The 25,971-nt window shown below is 57.1% G+C and overlaps 7 protein-coding genes across 7 annotated transcripts; all 7 read right to left on the reverse strand.

The window, feature by feature from the left end:
• Positions 1 to 631: 631 nt before the first annotated feature.
• LBRM_35_3770 (conserved hypothetical protein) lies at positions 632 to 1,738 on the reverse strand (the record flags this gene model as incomplete). Its single annotated transcript, XM_001568946.2, has 1 exon — positions 632 to 1,738. One exon carries the CDS (start codon positions 1,736 to 1,738, stop codon positions 632 to 634), a length of 1,107 nt encoding a protein of 368 aa, XP_001568996.2.
• Positions 1,739 to 2,853: 1,115 nt separating this feature from the next.
• LBRM_35_3780 (conserved hypothetical protein) lies at positions 2,854 to 6,309 on the reverse strand (the record flags this gene model as incomplete). Its single annotated transcript, XM_001568947.2, has 1 exon — positions 2,854 to 6,309. One exon carries the CDS (start codon positions 6,307 to 6,309, stop codon positions 2,854 to 2,856), a length of 3,456 nt encoding a protein of 1,151 aa, XP_001568997.1.
• A 1,031-nt stretch (positions 6,310 to 7,340) lies between these two features.
• Positions 7,341 to 8,519, reverse strand: LBRM_35_3790 (conserved hypothetical protein; the record flags this gene model as incomplete). The annotated part of the gene is made up of 1 exon (XM_001568948.1): positions 7,341 to 8,519. The coding sequence occupies one exon, from the start codon at positions 8,517 to 8,519 to the stop codon at positions 7,341 to 7,343; it is 1,179 nt and encodes a 392-aa protein (XP_001568998.1).
• Positions 8,520 to 15,453: 6,934 nt separating this feature from the next.
• On the reverse strand, positions 15,454 to 17,259 carry LBRM_35_3800 (putative signal recognition particle receptor like protein; the record flags this gene model as incomplete). Its single annotated transcript, XM_001568949.1, has 1 exon — positions 15,454 to 17,259. One exon carries the CDS (start codon positions 17,257 to 17,259, stop codon positions 15,454 to 15,456), a length of 1,806 nt encoding a protein of 601 aa, XP_001568999.1.
• A 971-nt stretch (positions 17,260 to 18,230) lies between these two features.
• Positions 18,231 to 19,634, reverse strand: LBRM_35_3810 (conserved hypothetical protein; the record flags this gene model as incomplete). The annotated part of the gene is made up of 1 exon (XM_001568950.2): positions 18,231 to 19,634. The coding sequence occupies one exon, from the start codon at positions 19,632 to 19,634 to the stop codon at positions 18,231 to 18,233; it is 1,404 nt and encodes a 467-aa protein (XP_001569000.1).
• Positions 19,635 to 22,537: 2,903 nt separating this feature from the next.
• On the reverse strand, positions 22,538 to 23,539 carry LBRM_35_3820 (cysteine synthase; the record flags this gene model as incomplete). The annotated part of the gene is made up of 1 exon (XM_001568951.1): positions 22,538 to 23,539. The coding sequence occupies one exon, from the start codon at positions 23,537 to 23,539 to the stop codon at positions 22,538 to 22,540; it is 1,002 nt and encodes a 333-aa protein (XP_001569001.1).
• Positions 23,540 to 24,182: 643 nt separating this feature from the next.
• LBRM_35_3830 (conserved hypothetical protein) lies at positions 24,183 to 25,607 on the reverse strand (the record flags this gene model as incomplete). The annotated part of the gene is made up of 1 exon (XM_001568952.1): positions 24,183 to 25,607. One exon carries the CDS (start codon positions 25,605 to 25,607, stop codon positions 24,183 to 24,185), a length of 1,425 nt encoding a protein of 474 aa, XP_001569002.1.
• Positions 25,608 to 25,971: the final 364 nt, after the last annotated feature.

Below are 25,971 nucleotides of genomic sequence, written 5' to 3' on the forward strand. Positions count from 1 at the left end.
TCGTGTATGTCGCATCGCAGTTGCGCACGGTGAAGAAGGTGTGAGGGAGGGGGGAGGGGTGCGAGTGGATAGTGGAAACAGTCGAGAGGAAGGGGGTGTCAAGGAGGAGGATAGGTTTCAACAGGAAGAGGAATTGAAGTGGTGGTTGCTGCGTACGTGCGCAGAAATGTGGCGTGCTTGACACATGGAGTGTATTTTGTCCATTCTCGTACGGTGGAGGAGCGGCAGGAGAGGAAGTTGAATGGGGGACGAGGCACAACACCCTCTTCTCGTCTTCTTACGTGCGTTCTCTGGGTACGGGCTATACGTGCACCGACCAAAGGCCTCACGAGTTGGGAGATCGGTGTACCGTAGAGACACAGTTGTGCAGTAATGTTGGTGCGCCTTATATCCTTATTTTCATTTGCTTATTGGTTGTTAGTGAGTGGGCGGGTGCTGCCCGTACTGTTGCCAAGCTCTGCACACGGGCAACGGCAGCACGTAACGGCGAGTGCATGGACAATCAGCAGAAGAAACGGCGCAGCCGCCACCTGAGAACGCTCTTCATGGATGAGGAGTGTTGCTGTGCGACGTCGTCATCTTTCTCTTCATGGCTGCATGTTGGATAGGAAGACTCAAACGACGATATGAACTACGAGCGGAACATCTTGGAGAACATCTGCTTCTGTGTTTTCTTCACCTCCGCTTCACCCGCCGCGATGGCCGTGCGCATTGCCGCCACATCTTCCTCCGCACCGCCGAGCTGGGCATACGTTTCGCATGCCTGCCCCGCTGCCTCATACTCTTGCGCACCGCAAAGCGCGTACGTGAGGCGGTAGTACGCTTTGAGCGACTTGGGATCCAGGTAGGCAGCTGCTTGCGCGTCCTTGACTGCCTTCGGGAACTTCTTGAGTCTCGTGAAGCACAAGCACCGGTTCAGCAACGCTGAGAGGCGCAGCTGCGTAGCGGCTTCTTCATTCGGCAATAAATCTCGCCGCCCATCAGTCAAGTCCACCGTCATGCTATAGGCCTGCACAGCCGCAGGCAAATCGTTAGCGGTAAAGAGTCGATTTCCATCCTCCTTCGCCTGCTGCGCTTTCTCGTAGTCCTCCACGCTAATCTTTTTTGCCTCGTTCTCTCGAAGCTTTGCGGCTTGTGTCATTTGGGCTTGGTTGGATGGGTCATAAGCGACCTTTGGTGAGTCTGTGTAGAGCTCCTCGTAACGCTGCAAGGGGCAGTCAACCCGCCCCCACTCATCGAGAGCAGGGTCGTCATGGTTTGACAACAGAAATGCATCGCCGCGAATTTCGCGCTGTGCGAGCTTGCTGGCACGATAGTTCAGGGGCAGACCTTTGAACGCACCGCTGTCGTCAATGTAGAGCGAGGTTCCGATGTACTGTGTGCTGCGCATCGGCATGGTGACAGGGATGATCTCGTAGGAGGCTTGGTCCAGATACTGATCAATCATGCTCGCCTGCTGTTGCTCCACGTCTACTGGCGGCTCAGCGCCACTGCCGGCGCCGTTGGCCTCCTTCTCCGCGCGCTTCTTTGCGCTTTCATTCACTTTGTCGGTCAAGTGGCGCGCCATGTCTGTCTTCTGGTCATCCGAAAGCAGCGACTGGCGAAAGAACCGCGTCAATGTGTGTCGCAGCTCAGCCTCGTTGTGGCCATTGAAATGCAGCTCCTCCACCGGCTTCACATCCTCGCTAGGAATGCGAAGGTAGATGAAGGGTTTCACAATCGGCTGACTTGTGCTCATGGTGACTTACCGTAAACAAGCTGCAGAGCGGGAAAGGGATTAGACGAGAGAGTGGCTGTCCTATCAGATGATGGTGTTGGGAGATGTATACATGCGCTTGTCAGCATATGCGTGTGCGTGTGTGTAACGAGAGACACTCTGTATGGCAACCTCAGACGCCTTCGGAGAAAACCTAGCTGTAGGGTGCGGGGGTCTGTGTGACATGAGACGTACTCTGCTTGAGTATCCCTTGCCTCCGAAAGAGGATGATTATGGTGTCCAGCGGGTGTTGGAAGCGAAGTGGAAAAGTCAACACGTGGTGCTGGTGCGCGAGCGCAGCACACGCACAGACAACACTTCATGTTCATCGGCATGAGAGGGGGAGAGGAAGGTGAAGAAGCGCGTTGAGGTGAAGGAAAACCAAAAGGTGGGAAGCGCCCTTTTTGAAGAGAAATCAGCAGGAGAAGGGGTGGTTGCATAGGGCGTTACCACGAGGATGAAAATCCGCATTCGCTGATGATCAGCACGGCGCCTCGCGTCAAACCTCTTCACAAAGAAAGTCAGCTACTCGCCGAACAGGAGAGATGATTAGAGAGAAACGTGGTGCAGAGTCAGGAGGAGCGCTGAGGCTCAGTTGAAGTGAGACACAAGGAGGGAGAATAGGGATGATGGGGGAATAATAGAAGCCAGTTGCCGTGCTTCAAAACTGCTGCCCCTTGCTTACCCGTCCCCCAAAACGCAAACGAAAGGGATCATATATGCCCCACCTTGCCTCTGGCTATGATACGCCCGTCTCTCCATCCAGGAAAGAAAGGGGAACAACAGTAGTCGTAAAGGCACACACCTGAGAAGGGGAATCTACACTGTGCGCTGGTCCTTGTCTGCCTGAGCAGCTGAGAGACGCACACACGCACATAAATGCGACATCTAATCTAACGAAGGCATCATACGCAGAGGGAGAGGGAGGGAGAGGGAGAGAGGGGGGGGGAGCAAACACAAATCTGCAGAACAGAAGCTGAACGCGCACTACACTTTTCTGAGGACGCTGGCGTTTCTCGCACGTTTGCTTGCTCTCTCTCTTTGCTCACCTCCATACCTGCGACAGCAGCACACGACTCATCTGTGTGGGGTGTGAGTTAGCGGTTGGAAAGAAGACGTTGAACTGCCTCCAAAGCCTCTGTTGATTCCAACTCCACCGCCGTCACCAACTGTGCGTTGCAGCGGATGACCAAACAACACTCTGCTCGGTGCACCTTGCTCTGGTGAATCATTCCGCTGTGATAAGCGCGAAGACCGCACCACACCTCCAACGTGTCCGCCTGCCGTATGCACACTTCACAAGACGGGTTAGCGGTACGGGTGCTGCTGTTCCCGCTGCTGTTGGTGCCGTGCCCTAGCAGCACCGAGGCCCGTGTCAACATGGATGGGTGTGCCTTGTCCAGCGCAATGCGGAAGCGAGTTGCTGCCAACGTTGAAGGCGAAGGAGACGGCCACTCGATGCGCAGCCAGCGACGCCCAACACCTCTGCGCGACGCATGGTGCTTCCATACGGCAAACGTCTCTACCACCCAGTGCCCATAAGTTGTCGCATTGCTGCTACTGTGCACGCCACCAGACTGAGTGAGGTTGCGTTGCCGTGGGCCGTTTCGATTGCAGCTTCTATGATGCGCTTCTTGAAGCGGCAGCACCGGTGCAGTGTCTGAGCGAGAGTTTGACGAAGAGGGTGAGGGCAACGGCGATGCCTGTGTGGATGCTGGCGTTTGGAACAGTGCGCAGCTCTGCGGTGGCGGCACCGATGGCGGCGGCAGCGGGGCGCTGCTTCCAGATACGACTGATAAAGCGTCTTCCAGGTGCTCGCTGACAGCCGCGCGGGTAAGTGAAGGGACGTGGTGAGCGCGGCGACTCGGCGGGGGCGCAGTGGAGGAGCGAGAGCTCCTCCGGGACGCAACAGGACCCCTCAAGTTCTTCTCAGCTGCGCCGTCAGTAGAGGTTTCTAGCAAGACATTCGCATTGTCCCGCAGCCACGAGGACGGCATCAATGAAAGTGCAGCAGAAGACATCGAAAACGCATCCCGGTCCACACATCGTCGCACATGCGAATCGGCAGTCGCACTGCGGCGCGGCCCGGCATTGAGAGGCGAGGTGGCGCTGACAGGGGCGGCAGCCTTTGACCAGAGACTCCTGTTCTGATATGGCGGCGGTGCGGACGTTGCTGTGGTTGTACTCACAGTACTGCTGCTGGTGGTGCTGCTACGGTTGATGGTGATCATGCCTTCTCCCCGCTGAGTAGAGGAGGCGGCATAGGCCTCGCGGCTGCGTTGCTTAGAGTGCAGCAGCAGCCGGGGAACGAAGGCGGAGGTGGGACGGTGCAACGGCACGTGCGTCACGGCCTGTAGAGGGAGAGAAGGTCCACTGAGCGGTGTTGGGTGCGAGTGAGACGGTGACGCGGTTGCGAAAGGACGAGGCGGGTGCAGCTGTGGTGATACATGAGTTCCCTCGTCGCGCGGCCACCGTGGGAGGAATGCGGTCGTGGCTTTTGCACTGCAGGTCCACGTCATTGCAGCCGAATCTGCCCTTGACATTATCGTCCGTTCAGTGCAACGGGAGCTCGTGTTTGGGTCTAAGGTGCTGAGAGGTGTTCTCCTCCACGACGTCTCCTGTTGCGGCGTCTGTCGTGTATCCCTGTGGTGCGCACACGCACTCGAGTCAAGAAAAGACCTCGAAGGGGCTGACTGCCGCATCTGCCAGAATGATGCTTCTTTCCCAGAGTCCGCCGACATCGCTCGAGCGCTGCGGTTGCACGACGGCGCACAGCTGCTCGCCACCGACGCAGCTGGTGTGCTGCTGCGGCTTTGATACCCCCTAACCAGGGCACATGGCAGAGTACCCAGAAGCGAGGTGGCAGCCCACAGCACAGCAGGGTCTGAGCGGCTGCATAGCTGCTGCGGCGCGAACAGGTGGGGATGAGTATCAGGGTTGTTTTCTGCCACCTCCTGAGCCTCTGCAGAGGAGATGTGCCGCAGCACGGAGGACGACTCGTGGCACCGGCGCCTCTGTGAGGAGGGCCCCACCGCTGACGCGGGAGAAGAGGTGCGCTCTTCGGACTTTGTAGACTCGAGAAAGCGTCCCTGGAGGTTCTGCTGCGCTGGTGGCATCAGGCTGTCCCCGACATCTTCAATGCCCTCCCTATCACGGCTCTCGGCTCCACGGCAGCGCGGTGTGCTAGTGAGTGAAGTTGGCGAGTGCGACTCAGTGCTCGAGCAGGTATCCATGACAGGACGTGAGGGAGGCGAAGGTGAAGAAGAACCTCGGGACGAAGTGCCAGCGGAAGATGAGCAGAGGCTGGGGGAGATGGAGGGGGCCAGGACGATGGTGCGCACCTTGCGTGGCGGCCACGGGCTACCAAACAATGAAGGTGCTGAGCCTGCGGCGGTGGTTGGCTTCGGTGGAGGGGGTGGAATGCGTAGCACGCGGTCCACACGAATAAGTCTTGGACCATCTCGGTCCTCAGTAGTGCCAACAGCTCCCATCCAGGAAGAGCTGCTTCGGTCTGCGCTCAGCGACCTCTCAGCGCGCGGCATCGTCGCTGATCGCCGGGGCGGAGAGCGCAGTAGCTGTTTCTGCGCCTGCCCTGTGGCATCCTCACTTCCATCAGACATCACCCTCGTCGAGGGGAGAGGACTCGTGGGCGTGCACGGTACCTTTGCATCGCTAAAGTGTTCCTCCCTGACGCCCTCGACGACGTCTTTCCCGCTACTTCTACAGGTGCGGCTGCTTGTAGCGACGCCTACTTCCATTTCCTCACGAAGTGCCCTCGCTCTCGAGACACGATCTCCGCTGTAGTCTGTGACGTCATGCGATGATGGTGGAAGCATCATGCGCACCGCCGAGCGCTGCCGCCGTTGCAGGAGCTGCGGGAGCACTTCGGCAGCGGGGCCTAGTTGCTCATAACGCAGCCGCAGCGCTGCTATCCGGTGCGTATCAGAGTCGTCGGAGCAGCCCATGAAGCGCAACTGGAGATAAAGGCGTACATCTTTCACGTCTGTCGCCGGCGCAGGCGAGCTGATGAGCACGACGAGGTGGTAGAGTGTGCGCAACGGCACAGTTGTCGAGCATACACTCACCGCACCATTCAAAGTCAAATTCCATTCTGTTACCACGACAGGCCGCAGCGAGACCCCGTCCAGCCGTTGCGCGCTGGTCGCCAGACTTACTACGCAGCGAGTGGGAAAACAGCGGCCATCGACGAAGAGCGGGGTGGCAGAGATGCGTAGCACGGACGTCGATGTTGCAGCAAAGAAGGGTGGTCCCAGGTTCGTAATCTCGCACGTGGCAGTAGTCTGGCGTGCTCGTACGGATGGGTTCAGCCAGTAGCGCAACCCTTCGGCAGAGGCGGTCAGCGCCGCCGAAGTAGTTCCTTCAACTTGTGGTGGATTCACTCCGTAGAGGCACGCATCTGCCCCTGCACCGGTGAAATTCACAAGGCGCTCCAGTGCATCCAGGGAGCAAGTTGACTCGCAGGCAACGGAGGAGGAGGGGGATGAGAGGAAGGACGTTGGCAAGTGCTCTGATACACGAGACTGTGCCTGCATGGCTGAGTCGTATATTGATTATTGTTTACTCATATACACGCAAGGAAAAGAGACACAGAATGGGGCAACTGACAAGGGTGGCGATCTTGATGGTGCTCTAATGTATCGCGGCTCCTCGTGATGTGCTCATAGACACGGGGCGTTCTTAGGTGTGACCGCACAGCCTACGAGGTCCACGATTCGCGCATGCCAGAGGCGCAGAAAGGTGAGAGGCCTGCCCGAACGTCAACGTCTGCACCACATGCGCAGGTCTGCGAAGAAGTGGCATTTCCAGTTACCATGAATACGCGAAGAGAGATATGAGGAACAGTGGCGAAAGGAGTGGCAGAGAGAGAGTGAGAGAGAGAGAGCGAGCGAGAGAGCGAGCGAGTGCGTAGAGAACCCACAGGAAGCTTCAGTTGGTTACGAGCTTTTGATTCGGCGTCTCTGTGAGCTCAAGGACAAGAGAAAGCTAAGGTGTGGGCTTTGTGGAACACACGCACAGGCAGACGCATCTGCACGAACGACTCTCCCAGTACCCGAGAAACACCGGGGAACGGTAGAAAGTGAACGACATCAATTGGTGCAACCCTGGAAAGAGCGCGTGATGCTTGCGGAGACAGAGAGAGGCGCAACTTGCAAGACGCAACACATGCGGTTAGGCTGCTGTTGTCTGGCCTCCTTTCATACTCTTCACTCTGCTTTCCTTTCCTTGTCGCTGCTTTCTTCTTTCGCTAAGGTAGGCTGCCAAGACACAGTCACGCTCGAACGAAAGAAGGAGAGAACACGATTAGGGATGGCGGCATCGAACGTGATCATTGTGTCCTGCTGACGTATGCACCTCCCCTTCCCAGTTACCGGCTCAGCAAAGTTGTCACAAGCGTTTTTCTCAGAGCGATGTGGACAAGGAAGGGGGAGGGGGGGGGCAGAGACCCGTCCCATCACCGTATCCGCCTGCCAATCAGCCCCAGCTCTCCCTTCCCCGATGCACACACGCACAAACAGCACTGCTGAGAGAACCTCGGCACCGTTCCGCACGCACTTGACCTGCCTCAGCTTCTCGTCCGCTGTGTCTGTGGGGTGCCTGAACCCACACCGCTCGCCATTTTGTATTGCGAGCCGCGGTGCGCGAAGGAGGTGTTGATGTATGGCAGTGGTGCCGACTCATCGACAAGCCGCTCAATGCTCTGGTACCGCTCCCACTCCCACCGCTTCTTCAGGCGATACCACACGAAGCCGGCGTTCTCGATGTTGTGGTCCGCAAACAATGCACTCACATCGAAGTCACGGCGCTGCAAGAATCCGAGATAGTAGTTCGCGTAGAAGCACTCCATGACAATCGGCCATGCCTTGGGCAGAACGTCCTTAGCGACCTTTTGCGCGTGCAGCATCTCGTCCTTGACGATGCACATGACGTCGAAAAGGACTTTGCGCACAGCGCGATCACGAGACGCCAGCGGAATGTTTTTGAGCAGTCCGAGGTTGACGTGGTTATCGGCGCAGAGGTCGGCCGGCAGCATCGTGAAGCCGAGACGCGCGTACTTCTTCCAGAACATCACGCAGTGGTTCGTCAGCCCGGTTGCACGGCCAATGTGGGTCATGAGGTGCTCCGCCGCCTCGTCTTTGACGTGCGTCACCTCAAGCAAGGAGTTGAAAAAGTAACCGTAGAACTTGTCAAAGTGGTCGAAGAGCTGCTGCACGTTTCCGGGCTGCTGAATGACGCGCAGGCGGGCGTCGGTGAAGCCGCGCACAAACGCCTTCGTCATGTGCGGGTTGCGCTCCACCGCGGCGGCGAAGGGGCGCAAGACGGGGTGGGAATCGGTGAACTGACCCTCGCTCATCTTCCGCTTTTCCATGATTGCGCCGACAGACTCCTTCCAGAAGATAAGCTTCATGCCAGCGCCGGTCGTCTTCATTCCGCGCTGCGAGTGCACTTCGAGCATAGACCACCGCGCCTTATTCAGTGACATCGCCAAGTTCCACATGGCGTAGTAGTCGCGCCGCATTACTTGGTCAGGGTACGCAATCTCGCCAACACGATAGTGAAAGAGGTCGAAGTTGCGCAGCTCGTCTTCTAGCTTGATGTAATCTACTTCAGCAGACCCGATGGCAGGGCCGGTGGCCTCGGCACGATCGGCGCTCGCCTTGTTGATGCGGCGCCACATATCCTCCTTGCTCAGCTCGTTCTGCGGAAGGGCGCGGTAGTAGTCGGCGGCCTCCTTGTTGCGCATAACGCGGGCACCATCTGATGTGACGCGACTGGTGCCCTTCGCGCTGTCACTCTGCGGGAGTGGGGAGGACGAAAGAGAAGCAGAAGCGGAAGGCTGTGTTGTTACACTCGCTGCCGTTTCTGTTGCCGCCGGTTTAGCAAGGGATGCCAAGGGTGGGAAGCTCAGTGGCTTGGGGGCAGCGGCGAGACTCATTGGGGGTTTGCGCGGCGTCACATTCAGCGCCGCCGGTGGGGCGCGGCGCGGCAACGATGAGGTACGAGACACCTGCTTGTGAGTGTGGCGGTGCGCTTCAGTACCAGCGTCCCAGTCAGCTCCCTGCGAGCGTACGGCATTGTGCAGCTCGTGCGAGGGAGAGGGCAGCTTTCCGGTCATGGCTATCGAAGCCATGTGCTCTGCCTGAGCGGCCTGTATGACAGCCTGACTGCCGGGCTTCTCGCATGGTAGCACACTGCTGCCATCAGAGCTCAAAACGGCCTCTCTCTTCTCGTGTGCCGGCTTGACAAACGCAGAAATGGAGCCCGCGTAGACGCCAATGCCCTCGAAGCCATCGCTGATGCCCATGTCGCGGGAAAGACGTATGTTATGTGGCTTTGTTGTCGGCGATGCTGGGGCAGCAGCAGCCGATTCCTTCGCGGCGGTAGAAGTACAGGAGGGCGGAGGCGAGGGCGTGGACTGGTAGCGCAGCGCAGCGGGGAGGACAGGGTATGGGCTCCTTGATGCCGCACCGACAGCGCGGGCCGCACGAAATGATCGCATGGCAGGCGCGCCGAGCTTTAAGTGTCGCAGCAGTGACCAATAGGTCAGACGACAGGGTCAAAGCGCGCCTGTGCGACGGATGAGAACAACAGTGGGGAGAAAAAGGGAATGTGAAGGGGTGTTGGTGTGCCTGGTGCACACACAATCGGGAGAACTTGAAGGGACCCACGCGCGAGGATGTGTCCAGCTCCACAACCCTGGTACCCGTGCACGAACGAGCTTCACGGCAAGCTAGCGCTTTTTGACGTCGGCGGGGAGAGAAGGGGAGATGCCACGACAAACGGGAGTAGAGGAGTGGGCAGGGGCGGTAGGAGGATAGGTTGTGCATCCAACAAAGTCACTTGGGTGGGCCAAGCAGCGCGAGGAAAGAGAGGTCTCTTCCAGGCGGCAACAATAGAGGGAAAGCCGCCACTTTCCGGCCCCCACGGTTGCCTTTTGGGAGACGTGCCACAGGGAAGAGAGGGGAGAAAGAGAGAGGAAGGTGTGGAGTAGGTACACACAGGACACACCCGGAGTACCTGTACGCTGGCGACATGACTCCCCAGCTTGCTCTCCCCTCGTTCCCTTCGCCTCTCTTCACTATGGCCTGCACAGAAAAGCCATCGCGGCACACAACAGACCTTTCTCTACCTCTCAACAGCTGGGAGGGCAGGAGTAGGGTTGGGGAGCGTTGCAGTGTCTCTCGCAACAAGCCCTGATACAGATCACTATATTTGTGAGTTTGAGTGAGGTACAAGGTAGAGAGAGAAAGAGAGGGCACACGATGCGAGCTATGCGGTAAAGGTACAGCAAAGGTGAAGGGGAAAGATACAGGTGCACACAGACAGACGCAGATATGGGCACATAGTGTCTGTTACAATGAACACAGGTTTCACAGTCCTACTTGCCTGTTCACCTAGTACCGTGGGAGGTCTCTGCATTGTCGACGCTCTAAAGCAGGCGCTGCTCTTGCTTCACCCTTTCGAGCGCTACTCCCGCATCTTACGGGGACTGTATGAGTTCGACAAGTCGATGGAAGGGCGCAATGGACCACAGAAGCTACAGGTTGCTCTCCGGCGGCTTCAAGTGTGAGGAGCTAGTCGGTACATCCGCAGCCTCAGAGGCACTGCGCTACGCTCCGTTGCAGTCACTGACAAATCTGCCCGGTAGCGAGGTGTAGGGTAACAGTGAGGACATCTGTGGTAGATGGTGTAGAGACTACCCCCGTACCAGTGTGCCGCGTGGGCAATGCAGGGCGACTTCAGTGAAGCTTCGGCCGTGCAAGAACTTATGGTGCCGCGGCTGCTGCGCTGGTATGCCGGAGATTCACTAGAGGTGAGTGTCTGAGCAGCTTCGCCGGGCGTTCTGGTTGGTCACATTACGGCTGTGTGGGCGTTGCTACATACGTGCTTGCGAGTACCTTTTCGGGAAGGAAAGAGCAAGACGCAGGATTTGCACGCTTGGCGTTGCAGTGCGAGCAGATTATGCGACGAGCGAGAAAAGGTGCGGTCCATGATCCTTTCTGAGGGGGAGTTGAGGAGAGCTCGCAGGCAATGTAGCGATTGGGAAGCAGTACATGCGCACAAGGGGGAGGGCGAGGATAATGTTGACTGCGCATCGCTGGCTGAATGCGCGCTGCCGAAGAGCACGCTTGTAGGGGGTCAGTGTGTGGAAGGTGTGTCGTTCCTTCGCCTCTCCTTTTAGCTGCATAGACTGCAACCAAACAAAAGTCAGAGACTTGGCTGCTGATGCAGCATGAGCCTCTGCTAAGGGGGAGAGAGATGATCTCGAGAGGAAAAGGCAGAGAGAGAGAAAGAGAGAGAGAAAGAGAGAGATGGACGAGGTGCATGGGGAAGAGTGAAGAAAATAGTGGTCAGAGAGTTGAAGAGAGTAGGACGATGCACAGGCAAAAGGAAAGCCAAAGTCAAGGTTCCGCGATGTAAGCACCTCAGCCACACCACACCTTTTCTATCCTTCGCATCGGGGGGTTGGGGGCGCTCGGACTTGTCTTCATTTCTGTTCGCCACATCATCGCATCACGGCTAAGCGGCCTTCCATCCACCGAACGGCAAGTTGCTCTTCAAGCCCCCATCGGCAACCTGTTTGCTTGCAAGTACCTCTTCCAAGTTCATGAAGTGGCCTAGATGAAGGTCAGCAACAGATGTGAGCACAATGGGGAGGAGGGAAAACCTCCCCCCTACACACACAGAAATAAATAAGAAGAGAAGTCACCAGGGAGGATGAGACAATCAGCTCACCACATGTTGTGCCGCCCGGGTAAAGAGGCGACGAAGGGAAGAAAACCCAAAAAAGTAATGTATAGTGCTGGCGCTCCTGCCAGTCGCACATGCCTCTTTAGCCTTCCTCCAGGTTTAGGAGAGCGGGTTCCGCCCCATCTTCGCTACACTCGCCGGCCAACTTTGCCCTTCTAGCAGAGGTTTGGTCAGGGCCAAACCGCGTTCATTCGACGTCGCACGTCCCTGCGGGTGAGCGTATGAATGTTTCACTTGGTATCGTGTCCAGTATTGTGTGCATTGCACGTTGTCGGTGCTCTCAGTGCCGGTGGGAGCAAGGAGACTGAGGGAAGATTCCCATGGGTTCTTCGCGGAGGGGTGGCTTCCCATCACGACGACGGCGGAACAGAAAAGGGCCCAGCACCGGCCTAGAAGTCCCCACGGCGGCTCTTCCTCCAGGGCTGCGCATGAAGTCAGCGATCCCGCGCTGAGCCCTGCATAGAAAAACAAAAGCTGAGAGAAGTCTGTCACCCGCCAGACCGCGTTGCCACCAGCGGGGACAGCCTTTCAAGTGCCTGCCCGCATAGCGGAGACTTCTCACGCCCGAGTAAAGGCAGTGCTGAGTCGTCGGCGACGCGTCGCGTGACGCCCTGAGTGGTGCCGCAGTCCTTGGCGAGGCTGCGCGGCAGGCCATTCACCAAGTTTTGCTGGATTGCAATGTAAAAGAGCGCCGCATCTACGCCCCCTCTGAGAAGTACAGGCTTCTTGTGTGCGCGCGCGGCCGGTTAAGCCAGTGGCCTCTTCCGACTCCGCCGAGGCCGTGGTGCGTCCCCTGTGCTGCCGCGATTGCAGACTCACCCGTGACCGGTGCGATGCGCAGTGTCCGCCCTCTGGCCCCCACCAGCTCTTCTGACAGCAGGGACTGCAGACATAGCATCGCCGCTCGGGGCTCTGAGTGTGCCGAGTGCTTCGCTGTGAGATACCCATGGTTTGTCAGCGGGTCCGCAGCCCGCCCTTGCGACTGGCCTCCGCCGAACCGGCTTGGCGGGTACACGCCTGCACCAGCGCGTCACGTCCGCAAAGAGGCGCTGCGGTGGACGTCGACACTTCATCCGCTTCAGCAGCAGCAGCGCGTCCTCTCGCGGCAACTGCGCCCCTGTCGCATACGGCCCGCGGAACTTCGCACCCTTTCCATGGCGGGTCGTGAGATGCGCACACTGAAGTCGTCGGCGAGTTCTCCGAGCCCTCGGATATTGCCCCATCCTTCCTGCGGAGTGCCACGCCAGCTTCAGGACGAGTGCGGCGCGCGGCTGGGCGCACGAGAGCTCCTTGTGAGGTGTCTTCGTCTCCTCGAGGTGCAGCGCGGCACACGGGTGGGTCTTGGTTTCTCGCCCCAACCTCCTCGTGGCGCTCACTGCTCAGAGCTCTGGTGACATCGATCAATCGAATTGATCTGTCTGGCTCCCGTGCAGGGGAAGGTTGAGTGGGCCCACCACCCCCTTTGCCAACACAGGGGCTCTTGAGGCGGTTGGCCGCTTTCACTCTCGCGCCCCTGCCGCTCGCACGCCCAGGTGCAAATGACTGCCTTCGGCAGGTCGAAGCTCAGCAGGGCGCCTGGCATCAACCGCAGCTCTCTCAACCATCGCAAGTGGCCCGCTAGAACCGCTGGTGATACCGCTGCTCACGTCGCCGCGCTGACATGCGCGGGCCTGTCCGAGTAGATGCACCCCCCTCGCGGACAGGCAACCCTCGGAGTCGTGTCGGTAATGACGCTGGTTACATCTTTGCTCAGACTCCCAGTCAATGAGCAGGAAAGGGTCGACCGGTTGCTTGTCTTCTTCGCCGATTTCCACCGCTCTCCTGCGCTCCGTTCGAGCTGCCACGGTTCGCAGGGACATCGTCCTGCCTCCCCTTCCTGGTCGTCGACGGATCTGAGAACGTATGCACCCCACCGTAGTGTCTCACGGCCTCACGCTCCACATGTAATGGCCCTCATATGCCCCCACTCGATTTGACGCTGTCCTCGTGAATTTGGCTCCAATGTGAAAAAACACGGCCTGCACGATCAGGGATAGCCTGCATTTTTCATCCAGGATAAACCCATCCAAGCAGCGGCCCCCTCCCGATGCTCGTGGGTTTCCCATACAGGTAAACGCAAAACTCCATGCGCATAGGTGTCTCTGCGACATCAGTAGGTTGTCCGGTATCGAGCCTGCTTCTCCCCGCTCGCATTGAAAGGGTGTCCACCGAAAAAGATCGGCTCGCTTCGTTCGCAAAGCTCGCGAGCGTCGTGGCCGGGAGCATGTAGCACAGCTGACGTTGTGCGGCGGCCGCATCGTGTGCCTCTGCAAGGTTCTCGACGCCCCACGTGTGTCCACCCTCCAACTCGTCGGGTATTGACCCCTTCTGTCGAGGGTTGAATCGAAGGGGAGCGCAGTCGTTGCTCCAGTTCCCACCGCACGGCCGCTGTGAAAGCCTCCAAAGACACTCCTGGCGGGTAGCTAAGGTGAGGAAACGGCGTAAACAGCCCGGAGGTATGGCCGCCTCACCGATGGCACAGGTGGGCAGTGGTGGGAGAACGATGCCACCTTGTATAGGCCACAACTCTCGCCACTGCATGCTTATTTTGCGCAGCACTCGTGGAAAATAGAAAGGTGCGGCCACACCGCTTGCAGGCCCTGGCGCATGTCGCGTTGCTCGGTGTCAGATAGCGTGAAATCAAATACGGTGGGATCGCAGGTGTTCGCCTTTATGGTGCATCTCAGCACACCCGCAATCCAGTGGTGGCGTGTGAAAAGTGGAAAGTAGAAGACCACACGCCGCCGTACCGATCGCTGGATTTGCTGGACTCGCTCCTCGCTCAACCACGGTAAGGTGTCACAGATATCGGTGCCTTCTCCGGTGAGAGGCAGCACTGAGGGATCTCCTCGAGCTCCTTGTTGGACATCTTCCCCGAGCGCAAGTCGCCCCGCTCAGTTCCGCTTGATCTGGGCTGTCCGCTGTTGAAACACTACCTTTGTCCCTGACAGGCCCTCTTTTTTTCGTTTGTGTGTGCCTGCCTCCGCCCCGGCCCCCACGCTACATGATCAACTGAGCTTGTGCATAGTTGCTGTGGTTCCTGTCCGCAGGGCTGGCTCTGTGGTGGCAAAGCGCTTCGCGATTGCCTCCACATCCTCCTTGATCTGGGCCATTTCTTGCCTCATGACAGGTACGTCTGCTGCCGCGATCATCTGGTCATCTAACTCTGTAGACAGATGCAAAACTACCCCCGAACATGACTGATGTATTCCTCGCCCAGAAAAACCTCGCTGTGTTGTGTTTGAGGTCCTCCTCAGCTGTTGCGCCGCCTCTCATGCTCGGTGCTGCCTCCACCAGCAGTTGGTCATGCAGCTGGTTAAGTTGCCTTGTCGGAAAAGGTGGATATTCCAGTCACATAACGCATCGCTTTTGAAAACTCGCTCGGTGGGGTGGGGAGCGATGGGGCTTTACCACTTCACCGCACATTTATTGTCTTGCACAACGACATAAAGGGAGGGAAGCAGAAGGGAGAAAGTTCCAGTCCGGTGCCTTTGTGCTTACATGGCCCCACACACCACCCCAGTCCCATCTTTGTCCCCGCCGCATCGTCGTCCCCCTTCATGTGAACATTACTCATACTCCTGATTCACTTTTCCCTCATCCCCGTTCAAAATTCATTTCCAAGTTTCGCCAACGCGTCGGAACCTCACACGAGGTTGTGCTTTGCGCCTCAGCGACCCTTCCTAAGTCCTACCTCCGTCACATTAGTTCAGGGGGGGGGGGAGAGAGTAATCGAAAGGTTCTGCCCTGGAAACAGTCTATAGCAATGCAAGGGTGAGATGGTAGTGATTTAAAAAAAAAGCGGCAGCACCACCGCCGCTTTCGCGTGTCCGCTTCAAGCGGCTCGAACAGTGAGAAGCACTTGTCTTCAGTCCAAGATGAACCACTCATTTCATTAGTGCACTCACCACCACCTCCGGCTCGATCACCTTCAAGTCCTGGTAGGTTTGTCCGACACCCACGAACACAATAGGCTGCCCGAGCTCGTACACCATGGACAGCGCTGCGCCGACCTTGTCGTCAATCGTGTCAAACTTGGTCAGCACAATGCCATCGATGCCGCGTGACCGCGATCCGACAGGCGCAAAGTCCACAAGACACTGATTGAACTTGCGCAGCTGATCGATGCCGTTGTTGCCCACGAGAGCTTCACCAACGAAGAGGACGAGGTCAGGTTGATTGTCGTGGATGAGCTTTGCCAAGGCTCGCATGCGAGACTCGTGATCCTGCATCCGGCCAGCTGTGTCGATAATCACCACGTCCGTGTGCTGCTTGCTGGCGTGCACTATGGCTGCCGCAGCGACGGCGGAGGGGTCAGTGCCGTAGCCTAGCTGAAAGACGGGGACCCCCAAGCACCGGCCATGCACCTCCAGCTGCTCCACCGCGCCGTGTCGGAAGGTGTCACCGGCGGCCAAGAGGACCGAATTATCGTTCTGTTGCAGCCAGTAGGCTATCTTCGCAAGGGACGTGGACTTGCCCACCCCATTCACACCGCAGAGGATGATTGAGTAGGGCTTATGAGCGGCCTTGGCAACAGCCACATCGCGCAAGAGGTTCACCTCGCGCTTCGGCTGCAGAATGCGGCGCAGCGAGGCGGTCATAGCGTCCTCGACGGTCTTGTAGAGCGAGTCAAATGTGCCGAGCCGCTTGCCAGCTAGGGAGACCTCAACAGACTTGCACACTTGCTCGGCAACCTCCACAGCGACGTTCTTTGCGATGAGCTTCTCGCGCAAGTCAGGGATGATGTGCTTTAAGTCGTCAGCGTCCACCTCGCGGGTGCCTACGTAGGAGCGCAGCCAAGTTGCCAAGCGACCACGCGGCTGCCCTTCCCACTCCCGCTCCTTCACCGGGGCAATGGCTCCGTTGGGCAGGCGCTTGATGTACGTCGCACGCTGCATGTTTGCCTGTGCCTGCAGCTCTGCTTCGGTGGCCTTCTGCTGATGTGACTGCTTCTCCACCATGGGGTCATGAACGACCCCGGGGTTGTCCCACCTGATCGGCTTTTTGCCGCGCTTCTTGGCTGAGTCGTTGGCTGCCGCCACCACCGACGCACTGCCGGCTTTACCCTTGCTAGGGCAGCCGCCAATGGTGAGGCGACGACCATCTTTTGTCATGATAAACCTGCCCGCATTCCGTGCGGGAGAATGCTGGGGGCTGTCTCCGTCCTCGCCGCCGTCCGCCTGCGTGGAGCCGCTGCCGCTTGCCTCACCCGCGACGCCACTGTCACCGCTGTTTGCAGACTCATTTCCATCTTCTCCTTCTACATCATGCCGCGAGGCCGACTCCTCACTGGCATTGAACTTTGCATATAGCGTGGCGTACTCTGCACTGAACTCCATTAGGTCTGCGGCCAGTGACTGGTTACCGCTCCCTTGAGAATTGAAGAAGTCTTGCCGTGCAGTTTGCTTACCATACTTCTTGGCAAACGTAGTCGCGATGTCGCGTAGAAAGACGTGCATGTAGTGCGGCTTGAAAAACTTAGGATACACCGCCACAACGAAGAACTTGGCGTCGTTTTCCAAGACCCATCGCAGCTGATAGTCATCCACGCTGTACTGCGCGAGACCTGCACGATCCTCCAGCAGCACTTCCTGGATCAGCTTGTTCACCATGGCACGCCGCCCCGTTTCGTGGGTGGTCCGTTGCCACAGCACCACACCACTGTCGCTCACGATCGACAGCGTATCAATCATCCTGTTGCTACCGCCGGTACTCTCGCTTTCTTACTCTCAAAGCTGTGCTTAGAGGCATGTCAAGTGGCACATGCTAAGGATGTAAGCACGTATGGGCGTGGGCGAAGGGAGGGTGGGTTGACGCACAGCAGGAGGTGAGGGGAGGAGCAGCAGCAGCAGCGGAAGATGGAGGAGAATGAAGACGTACTCACAGATTGGCAGAGATGAGGAGAGAGAGGCGCACGCACGCACGCACACACACGCACCCCACAGATACAGAGGCACAGACACCAAACTCGTTCACATTGCTGATAGAACGGAGACTGCTGGGCAGAGGAACAAAAAGTACCGATTCAGCATGGGGGTAGAGCTGCAGAAATGGGCACCAAAAAAAAGGGGGTAGGTGCGCACAAAGCACGGGTCAGCCTTCGTTAGCTTCAACCAAATAACAAAAAGTGACGGTGCAGATTGGCGCGATGGCACAGCTGTTCGTTGTTCTTTGCGCCTGTTTATGATGCCGAATCAGTAGGCTGTGCTGCTTTCCCCGCAGCGGATCAGCTCAGGCTTACGCACTTACCATCCCTTATGCAGTGTGAGTCCTCTAGGATTGCTGCTGCTAGGCGCTGTAGGGTATCGCTTTTCCCTGTCTTTCAACGTCCCAGTCAATGGAGACATCAGCAAAACGGAAGAAGCGGAACGGGCAGCTCTTATTCAGAGAGAGAGAGAGAGAGAGAGGGAGAGAAAGACCCAAACGCACACAGAATGCACACCATAATAGCAAGAGATAAGCGCCTGCAAACAAGCCCTACAGGGAGTGCACAACCTTCAGTTGATCGATGAGGACGGGTGAAAGTGGAGGCAAGAAGCAGGGGAGCACAGAAAGCGAGATAGACGCGAGCGTTTTGGAAAGCGCAAACACAGTGATATCGGCTGTGGCTTAGTCCTCGGTGTTTCAACAGACGCCCATCGCACAGCACGAGGTGGAAGGTGGCTCAATCAAACCCCGTAAAGCCTGTCAGCACGAATGCGTCATAGAACTTCTTCTTGTGCAACTGATGGCACCAGTTCCACGCGGATGTAAGCCTCCCGTCGATGCAGCTGCCGCCGTCGTCACCAGAGCCGTCGAAGGCGTGCTTGAAGAAGTCGCTCAGGATCATCATCATCAATTCGCTGTAGCTATGATACTTGGAGCGCAGCAGGTTTTGCAGACCAGGGTAGTTGTCGTACTCGTGCGCCACAGGCGGCTGGGCTGCGTCCTCCTCGTCTTCCTCATGGAAGACGTAGCGCAGAGCGTGCAGTGTCTGCAGAACCGGTTTTACCAACGGGGGGATGCCGGTGTACTTATCGATGAACACGAGTGGGTTTGGAACGTCGCGGTCGCCAAGGTGGATCACCTTTATTCCAACCCAGCCCCCCATGCGTTGCTCCGTGTCGCGCACAAGGCGTGACATGACCGCGTAGCTCCGTGGCGCTGAGCACATACGATGAAACCCCTGCCCTGTGTTTGCCACGACGTACTGGCCCTGCCCCGCCACGAGCATGTCGTCTTCAGCGGCCTCCCACAAGTTCAAAATGTTCTTCTGCACATTTTCCCACAGCAGCAGCGACTCGGTGACGTACTGGCAGTGCGTGGCGTGGCTGTGCGTGAAGCGGGCACCGCTGCAGCCGTGGCGGATGGCGATGCTATAGACGTTGTCTGATGGAAGAAGCTCGAAGTCGCGGCTAAGATAGCGCCGCAAGGTACGAAGCGGCCGCGTGCTAGACTGAATAAACGAATAAACATCATCAATACTGCGCAGGCAGTGCTCGATGACCTCCTTTTTGTGCTCATCACCTTGGCTGTAGCGGTCGATAAGGTTCTGCATGCCAGCCTGTTTTTCAGACCTCGTTCTCTTCAGATAATCAGTGCGTACGGCCTCGTCGTCAGCGAGGGTTTCGCACTGGATGCTAGAGAGAGCCGCCTCCACGGTGCGCACCGGTATGACAAGCGTACTTTGAATTTCAAGAGCGCGCTGAAGAGACTGCTTCTGTACATCCTGCAGCATCATCATTAGTTTGCCAAACTCGCCGCGGTGGCTGAAGGGGTTCAGCCGTTTGTGGCGGCGCATAATTTCAAAGAGATCCTCCAGCAGTGGCACCACCGTGGCCACTTTCACTTCCCCTGCGAGGAATGAGTTCTTCATGGAACGTGGAATGGCGTCCGAGGCTATTGCGAGTCCGACAACGATGTCGATGAACTCACGCATAGCCGTCACCATGCGCCCCTCTTTTCCATAGGGGTGCATGAAGTCATCAACGTCATCCGTGTACTCACTCACCTTCAGTGCCGCCACGATGAGTTGCAGCTTCTGCCGCTCCAGGTCCGTCAGTCGAAGAGGGTATTGAGAGAAGTGCATGATCACGGGCTTTTGTTTCGCTGTTGTATGCCTTGTTCGATGGTGACCACACCGGCGCACAGTCCCGCCCGTGGAAGAGAGTTTGTTAGGATTCCTATCCAACCAGCAAAGAGAATAACTGTTACACCACAATGGCCCACCTCTTCCAGCGCGCACACAAGCACACAAACGCAAACACACTCTCACACACGCGCGCCACAGTCGGCAGCTTCACAAGGGACGGACTCTCGGGTGGCGAGGCGCTATCGTGACCAGGAAGCCTCTCTTCCTTCACTAGCTTCTGCCGGCGCCTCTGTGTATGAGTTCCCCAGGTGCAAAAGGAGAAAAACTGCAGAGAGGGCACAGCTTGTGTTCTCTGTTGCTGCTGCTGCTGCTTCGGCGAACTGCGTGTTGTGAAGATTTCCCAAGATGAGAGGAGAAAGAAAAAGAGGACGTAGTAGCGTATGGATGTGCGCTGGTGTGTATGGGTGTATCGGATTACCACTTATCGAGCGCTCGCTTCTCTCCGTCTGACTGTCTCCGCGGCCAATCACGCGGCCCGCACGCGCACAAACACACTAAAGCGCACGCGCGAGCGGGTCTCTTTCGGCGCGCCACCACGCCCCCATTTGAGCCCCGCCAACAAGAGCAGAGAAAAAAAGAATAGGAGACGACGACGACGACAGAAAGTGAGGGTGCAGCGAAGCAGTGCATACCACAAGAGATGCGAGGCAAGAAACGCTGCTACAGAGCCATTCTGCTGCTGTAGGCCACCTCCTGTGGCGGTGGCCACACAGTGGTGTAGGTCAGAGACAAAGAACGATACCGTGGAGACGCACGCGGCGGTATGAAGCTCGCGTGCTGCAAACTCCCTGCATCCTCCAGACACCTAGAGACAATGGAAAAGTAGAAACCGTACTGTTGCATCGACCTGAAAAGATGTGTTCACGGATGTGGTAGTGCAGGATTTATCCTGAGAGTCGCACAAGCCCCCCGTGTATGCACCCGAATTGCACCTTTTCTCTTTGCACATGACTCGTCATGCCTGCTCCTCCACTTCCTGTTAGGATTGCTGTTTTAGTTTTGATACCTTGCCGGTCGTGTACGATATGAGTCAAGAAGCAACGTTCCCTCCTTTTCACCTCAGAGACGAGTGGCAAAACGAGCCATGAAAGACGCGAAAGAAAACGAATGGCAAATTTACATACGAACAGAGTGAGAGAGAGAGAGGCAGACAGAGGATGGGAAGAGAAAGGCAGTCACAGTCGATGCGCGTATACCCCAAAAGGCACACCCAACAACCCACAGAAATATACAGCACATGAAAGTGCACGCGGTCCTGTCCCACCCGCCTCCGTCTTTCTCTCCACAACGCTGACCGGTCATCTACTCGTTCATCTCGTCGACACCAGCTCAGGCCAAACGACTCCTCTTTTTTTTTTTTGGCCCACCATGCCGCACGACGCGCGCTGCCGCAGAAGACAAATTTGGTTGTACGGCGTCTTCGTGGGAGGGGGGAGGGGGGGGGGGAGCATAACGAAAGCACTGCTCTGGCGGTTCAACCCAAAAAGAGCAAAGCCAAAAAAAGAAAAAATGGAGACGAATCAGGAGAAGCAACCACTGCAAAAAGGAGAAAAAGATGCCTCTTCTCAGCATATTCGTGTACCACGAGCAGGCCAGTAAACATACACGCATGCAATCACAATTCATCTACCTCTGCTGCACTGCGGCGCTGTCAAGGAACTGGGCCGGCCGACATGGTTTGGCGTCGCTCAGTGCATCGCAATTCCGCTGCGTACAGCACCGGCTAGCCCCAGGGCCACGCTTAACATCGCCACAGCGCAGTAAAGTCGGACCAAAAAAAAGTAGTGATATGATGCGCATATTCCCTGAATCGTCGACACAATGCGTAGTGAGCTGGTTCAAACGTCGCCACGATCGCAAGTTTCTGCCGTACAGCACCAGTACAGACCTGTCCGCCAACACCAAGAGATCGTAAACCTACCAAAGAAGGGTGCGGGTTGCTAGACTTTCCCCACAAAGAGTGGGTAATAGTCCCTGATATCATGCACAGTGAGGTGGCCTGGTCTCATCAGGTAGAAGGAAGCACTAATAATGCAGAAAAAGATGGAAAACAGAGTGGAAAAAAAAAAGAACCAAGACAAAACAGAGGTGAAGCGCGCATGGTGGCATACGTGTATACCACACACACACTCACACACACGCGCGTGCAGAGACGACCAAGCCAAGGCGTAGTGCGCTACATCAGCCATATGCTAAATAAAGTTGAATGGAAACGCACATGAGAGACGATGAGAGAGTGGATATATATATATATATACCTCCCTTTACTCACTGTGTGAGTGTGTGTCTCTCTGTGTGTGCCGATAGATACTTTGTGTAGATAAGCGCGGTGTCACAAAAATGAAAAGGGGAGAATTCGATATGAAAAGAGAAAGAGACAAGAGGAAAAAGAGAGAGAGCAAGAGCGCCTCATCGCATCACCACAAGCACACACGAAGATACACATTGCCAGATGAAGACCGTGAGACCGCCGAGCAGTAATAGTGACGAGGAAGCAGCAGAACGAGAAAAGAGTAGGCGGAAAGGGAAAAAGGAAGGAGAAAGTGAAGCGCCTTCGTGCAGCCTACTGACAATGGCTAGCGCTCCCTCCCCGCTGCTTGCTGTACATGCTCTACAGAGATACACAGGATCAGCAAAAAGAAAGGAGGCAGTGACGGTGTCCGGCTGGAAAGGCATCGAGAAATGGGTGGGTGCTATTCTCGCACTATCACTCCAACTGCATCTCGCGCTTCCCTCTCTCCTGCCTATGCGGGTATTGGCCCCTAGTGCTAACTCTTTCCATCTCCACCATTGCATTCGCGTCACACGGAGGTCACAGTGACGACGCGGCCGCTGGCAGTTCAGTCCTGCAGCTCCGAGGCATCGACCACGGGCAGAGACGACACTTCATCCCTCACGTTCTTGTACAGCACGGTGGACAGGTAGCGCTCACCGAAGGACGGGATGACCGTCACGATCGTCTTGCCCTCCATCTCAGGACGCTCCGCAATCCTCAGCGCCGCGTACACGTTAGCGCCGCCAGAGAAGCCGCAGCACACCCCATCGCTGCGCGTGAGCTTCAGCGCTGTCTCAATGGCGTCGTCTCCCGATACGCAAAACACCTCGTCGATAAGGCTGCGGTCGAGCACGGCCGGCACAAAGCCGGCACCGATGCCCTGAATCTTGTGCGGACCCGGTTTTCCACCCGACAGCACGGGTGACTCCACTGGCTCCACGGCAATGATGCGGGCATGGCTGCCGACCTTCTTGAGTGCACGCGCCACACCCGTGAGCGTGCCACCTGTTCCAACGCCGGCGATGAAGCAGTCGACACTATGATGCGTCTGATCCCAAATCTCAGGTCCTGTAGTTTCCTCGTGCATAAGGGCGTTGTACTTGGTTGCGAACTGTTCTGCCAAGACAGCGTTTGGGTTAGCAGCGACGATCTTCTTTGCCATCGCCATGGCACCCTTCATGCCGAGAGCGGCGGGGGTGAGGATCACCTCGGCTCCAAAGATACGCAGCAGACAGCGGCGCTCGAGAGACATGGATTCGGGCATGGTAATAATGACTTTGTAGCCACGAATCGCACCCAAGTGCGCGAGTGCCACGCCTGTGTTACCACTAGTCGACTCGACCACAATAGATTTGCCACGAATTAGCTTGCCCTCCTTCTCCGCTTTATCGTAGATGGCGAGGGCGAGGCGATCCTTCACAGACGACATCGGGTTCTCGCATTCCATCTTGAGTACAATCTTTGCCTTGGTATGGTTCAGCTTGTTGAGGTACAATGCCGGCGTGTGGCCGATAAGCTGATCGATGGACTCCGCGACATTCTTAGACGTGTCAAACGGTGCCGCCATTTCTTTTTTCTTCTTGGAGTGTCCCTGGGGTCTGTGCACGTGCTTGCGTGTGCGTATTCAAATATGACGTAGATAGAAGAGCGCAAAGGGGTGGGAGGTCTGTCGGTCAATGCTTGCGGTTGCTTCGAACTATTCTTGCGTGGGGTCACATAAGAGGAGTGAGGAAGGGAAGCCCAATGTGCGCATATCATGCGTGGAGACGACAAAGGAGAGAAACAGCGCAGGAGAGCGTCAGGCAAGGGAGCTCGCGGAGATAAAGAAGGCGATTCATGACCATGTTGGCGGCGAGGCTTGACACACAGGCAAGAGCAAAGCGTGACAGACCACAAGGCTGATTAGAAGGATACCATGTGGACTGCATTGTAGAGGAGGAGCCCCCATACAGCATGGAGTCGCCCCGCCTCCTCTACTTTTCACGCGACGCACCCACCACTAAAAAGCTGGCGGAGGGGGAGGAGAGGCTAAAGCGATATTCTGGATAATGGAGACGGCAGACAGCTCAGTCGCAGAGACGCGTACGTTTTGCTATTGTGGTGGTCTTTCGTCTCTCTGTGTGTGTGTGGGTGGGGGGACATACTACATTGTATCTAAGCAGCCTATTTAGTGCCTGTAGTGAAAAGGGGGGGGGAGGCGATGTCATGACTCACAGTGGCACCTCATCTGTTGACGCCAGCTTCACGCCGCGCCGCATCGCGGCAAAACGCTCCTGTGCCAGCTTCATAACTTGCGGGAACTGCTTCAGGTGAAGCTGGATCTTCCTTGGAGTCGGCCAATGACTCCACAAACAATTGCCCGTGTCGCCACGAAAGATGATCTCCATTAGGTGGCAGGTGGCACAGTAGGGGCACTCAGAGCTGGCATGCTTCGCCGGGTCAGCGTAGCGCGTGTGGTACTGCGACATGCAAGCGCTATGCCCACTCGCCGTTCTCGTCGGAATTTTGTGACGGGTCTTAGCGACGCCAGCGGGGGGGCGCATGCCCCTGGTGGTGTGCGCTGCGGCTTTGAGAATAGGACGGGATGGTGGCGCAGCTTCTGCTGCCGCATGCACGCGGCGGCTTGACGACTCTCCTTCCAGTGATGCGTGCCCGAGGAGGGTCGGAGTGCATATTTCGCCTAGCAGCTCGCCGACTCGCGTCTCGCCATCATCGTTAGCCTGTTCCTCCTCTACGGGTTGCGACAGCTGCCCCTTTCCCAGCATACTCTTGATGGAAGCAACCGATGTCCCAGGGACACGCAACAGCCCGACTGGCTCCGGGTACAGCGGCACCAGATCACGGCAGGTCTCGAACTGAAATGGCACGGTGGCACTCACGTGAGCAACTAATGTGTCGAGTGCTGTCAGCTCAATCGGATCCGCGGAAGAAGAGGAAACTGTAGACATGCGAAGCTCGTGTACAGCAGCGCGCAACGCCTCCGTTGCCACGCTATCCAAGCAGTCGCACAGCGTCAGTACGCCGTCCACTGCAACATGCTGCAATTCGGGTGTGAGGCGCTCCCAGTGATGAGCAATGATGCGCCAAGAGAGCAGGTCCATGAGTAGCTGAAGGGACGGAAAGCAGTTGTAATAGAAGCGAATTACGCCCCGTTCCTCCAGCGTACGCAGGTTAGGGCGGAGGCTACTTGCCAGCTGCGCCAGTCGCGTGTCCTGTGGTGTCCAGAGTGTCAAGCGAATGGCCGCCTCGGCCAGTGCAAGAAACGCCGGCATGTCCGCCGAAGCCTTCGGCATGGGAAAGGCCTCCTGGGCGGCGTAGCGGAGAGAGGCTGGTGCCTTGGCAGGCCCCTTCTGTCGCTCAAGAGACGCGACGAGCTGTTCGGCGAGCCCGTCAGCGAGCGTTGTGCCAGAATCGCTGGCACTGCCTTCTTTCTTGGCCCTCTTTGCTGGTGGCCGTCGTTGGCTTGGTGAAGAAGAGGCCAGCGGCTGACTTACCGCATACTTTGCCTTTGCCACCTCCAGCCATTGGTAGTAGGAGAAACTGCGCGATGATTCGGGCGGAACGAGCAGGCCGTCGCGCCGCTGCTGAAGAGCGCTCATTGCACAGAACGTTTCAAATGTGTTCTCGACGCTCATCTTTTGTGGGTGGGTGTGTCGGGGGGGGGGGGGGAGGAGGAGAGCTGCATGTGAGCAAGTCACTCTGTTCTCGTTTCAAAGCTGGAGAAGACGGGCGATGGTGAAAACATGACAAAGCTGCAACGTCGCTTCCATTCGGAGTAGCATGCGCAAAAGTCACGTGAAGGCGGTTCGCTCAGCATCGAGACATGATGTGTGGCAGGCAGTATTGGGAGTGTACAGAGGTGCAGCTTTTGAGGAATCAGGGTAGTGGGCCTCACTTCACTTCACACACATGCAGCGACACTCAGAGCGCAGTAGAACAGGGGAAAGGTGGCGTAGGGGCCACCTCCACTGTAGAGAGATATTTTCTCAATGAAAAAAG

This window comes from Leishmania braziliensis, chromosome 36 (genome assembly GCF_000002845.2).
Source record: "Leishmania braziliensis MHOM/BR/75/M2904 complete genome, chromosome 36".
NCBI classification, from domain to species: domain Eukaryota; phylum Euglenozoa; class Kinetoplastea; order Trypanosomatida; family Trypanosomatidae; genus Leishmania; species Leishmania braziliensis.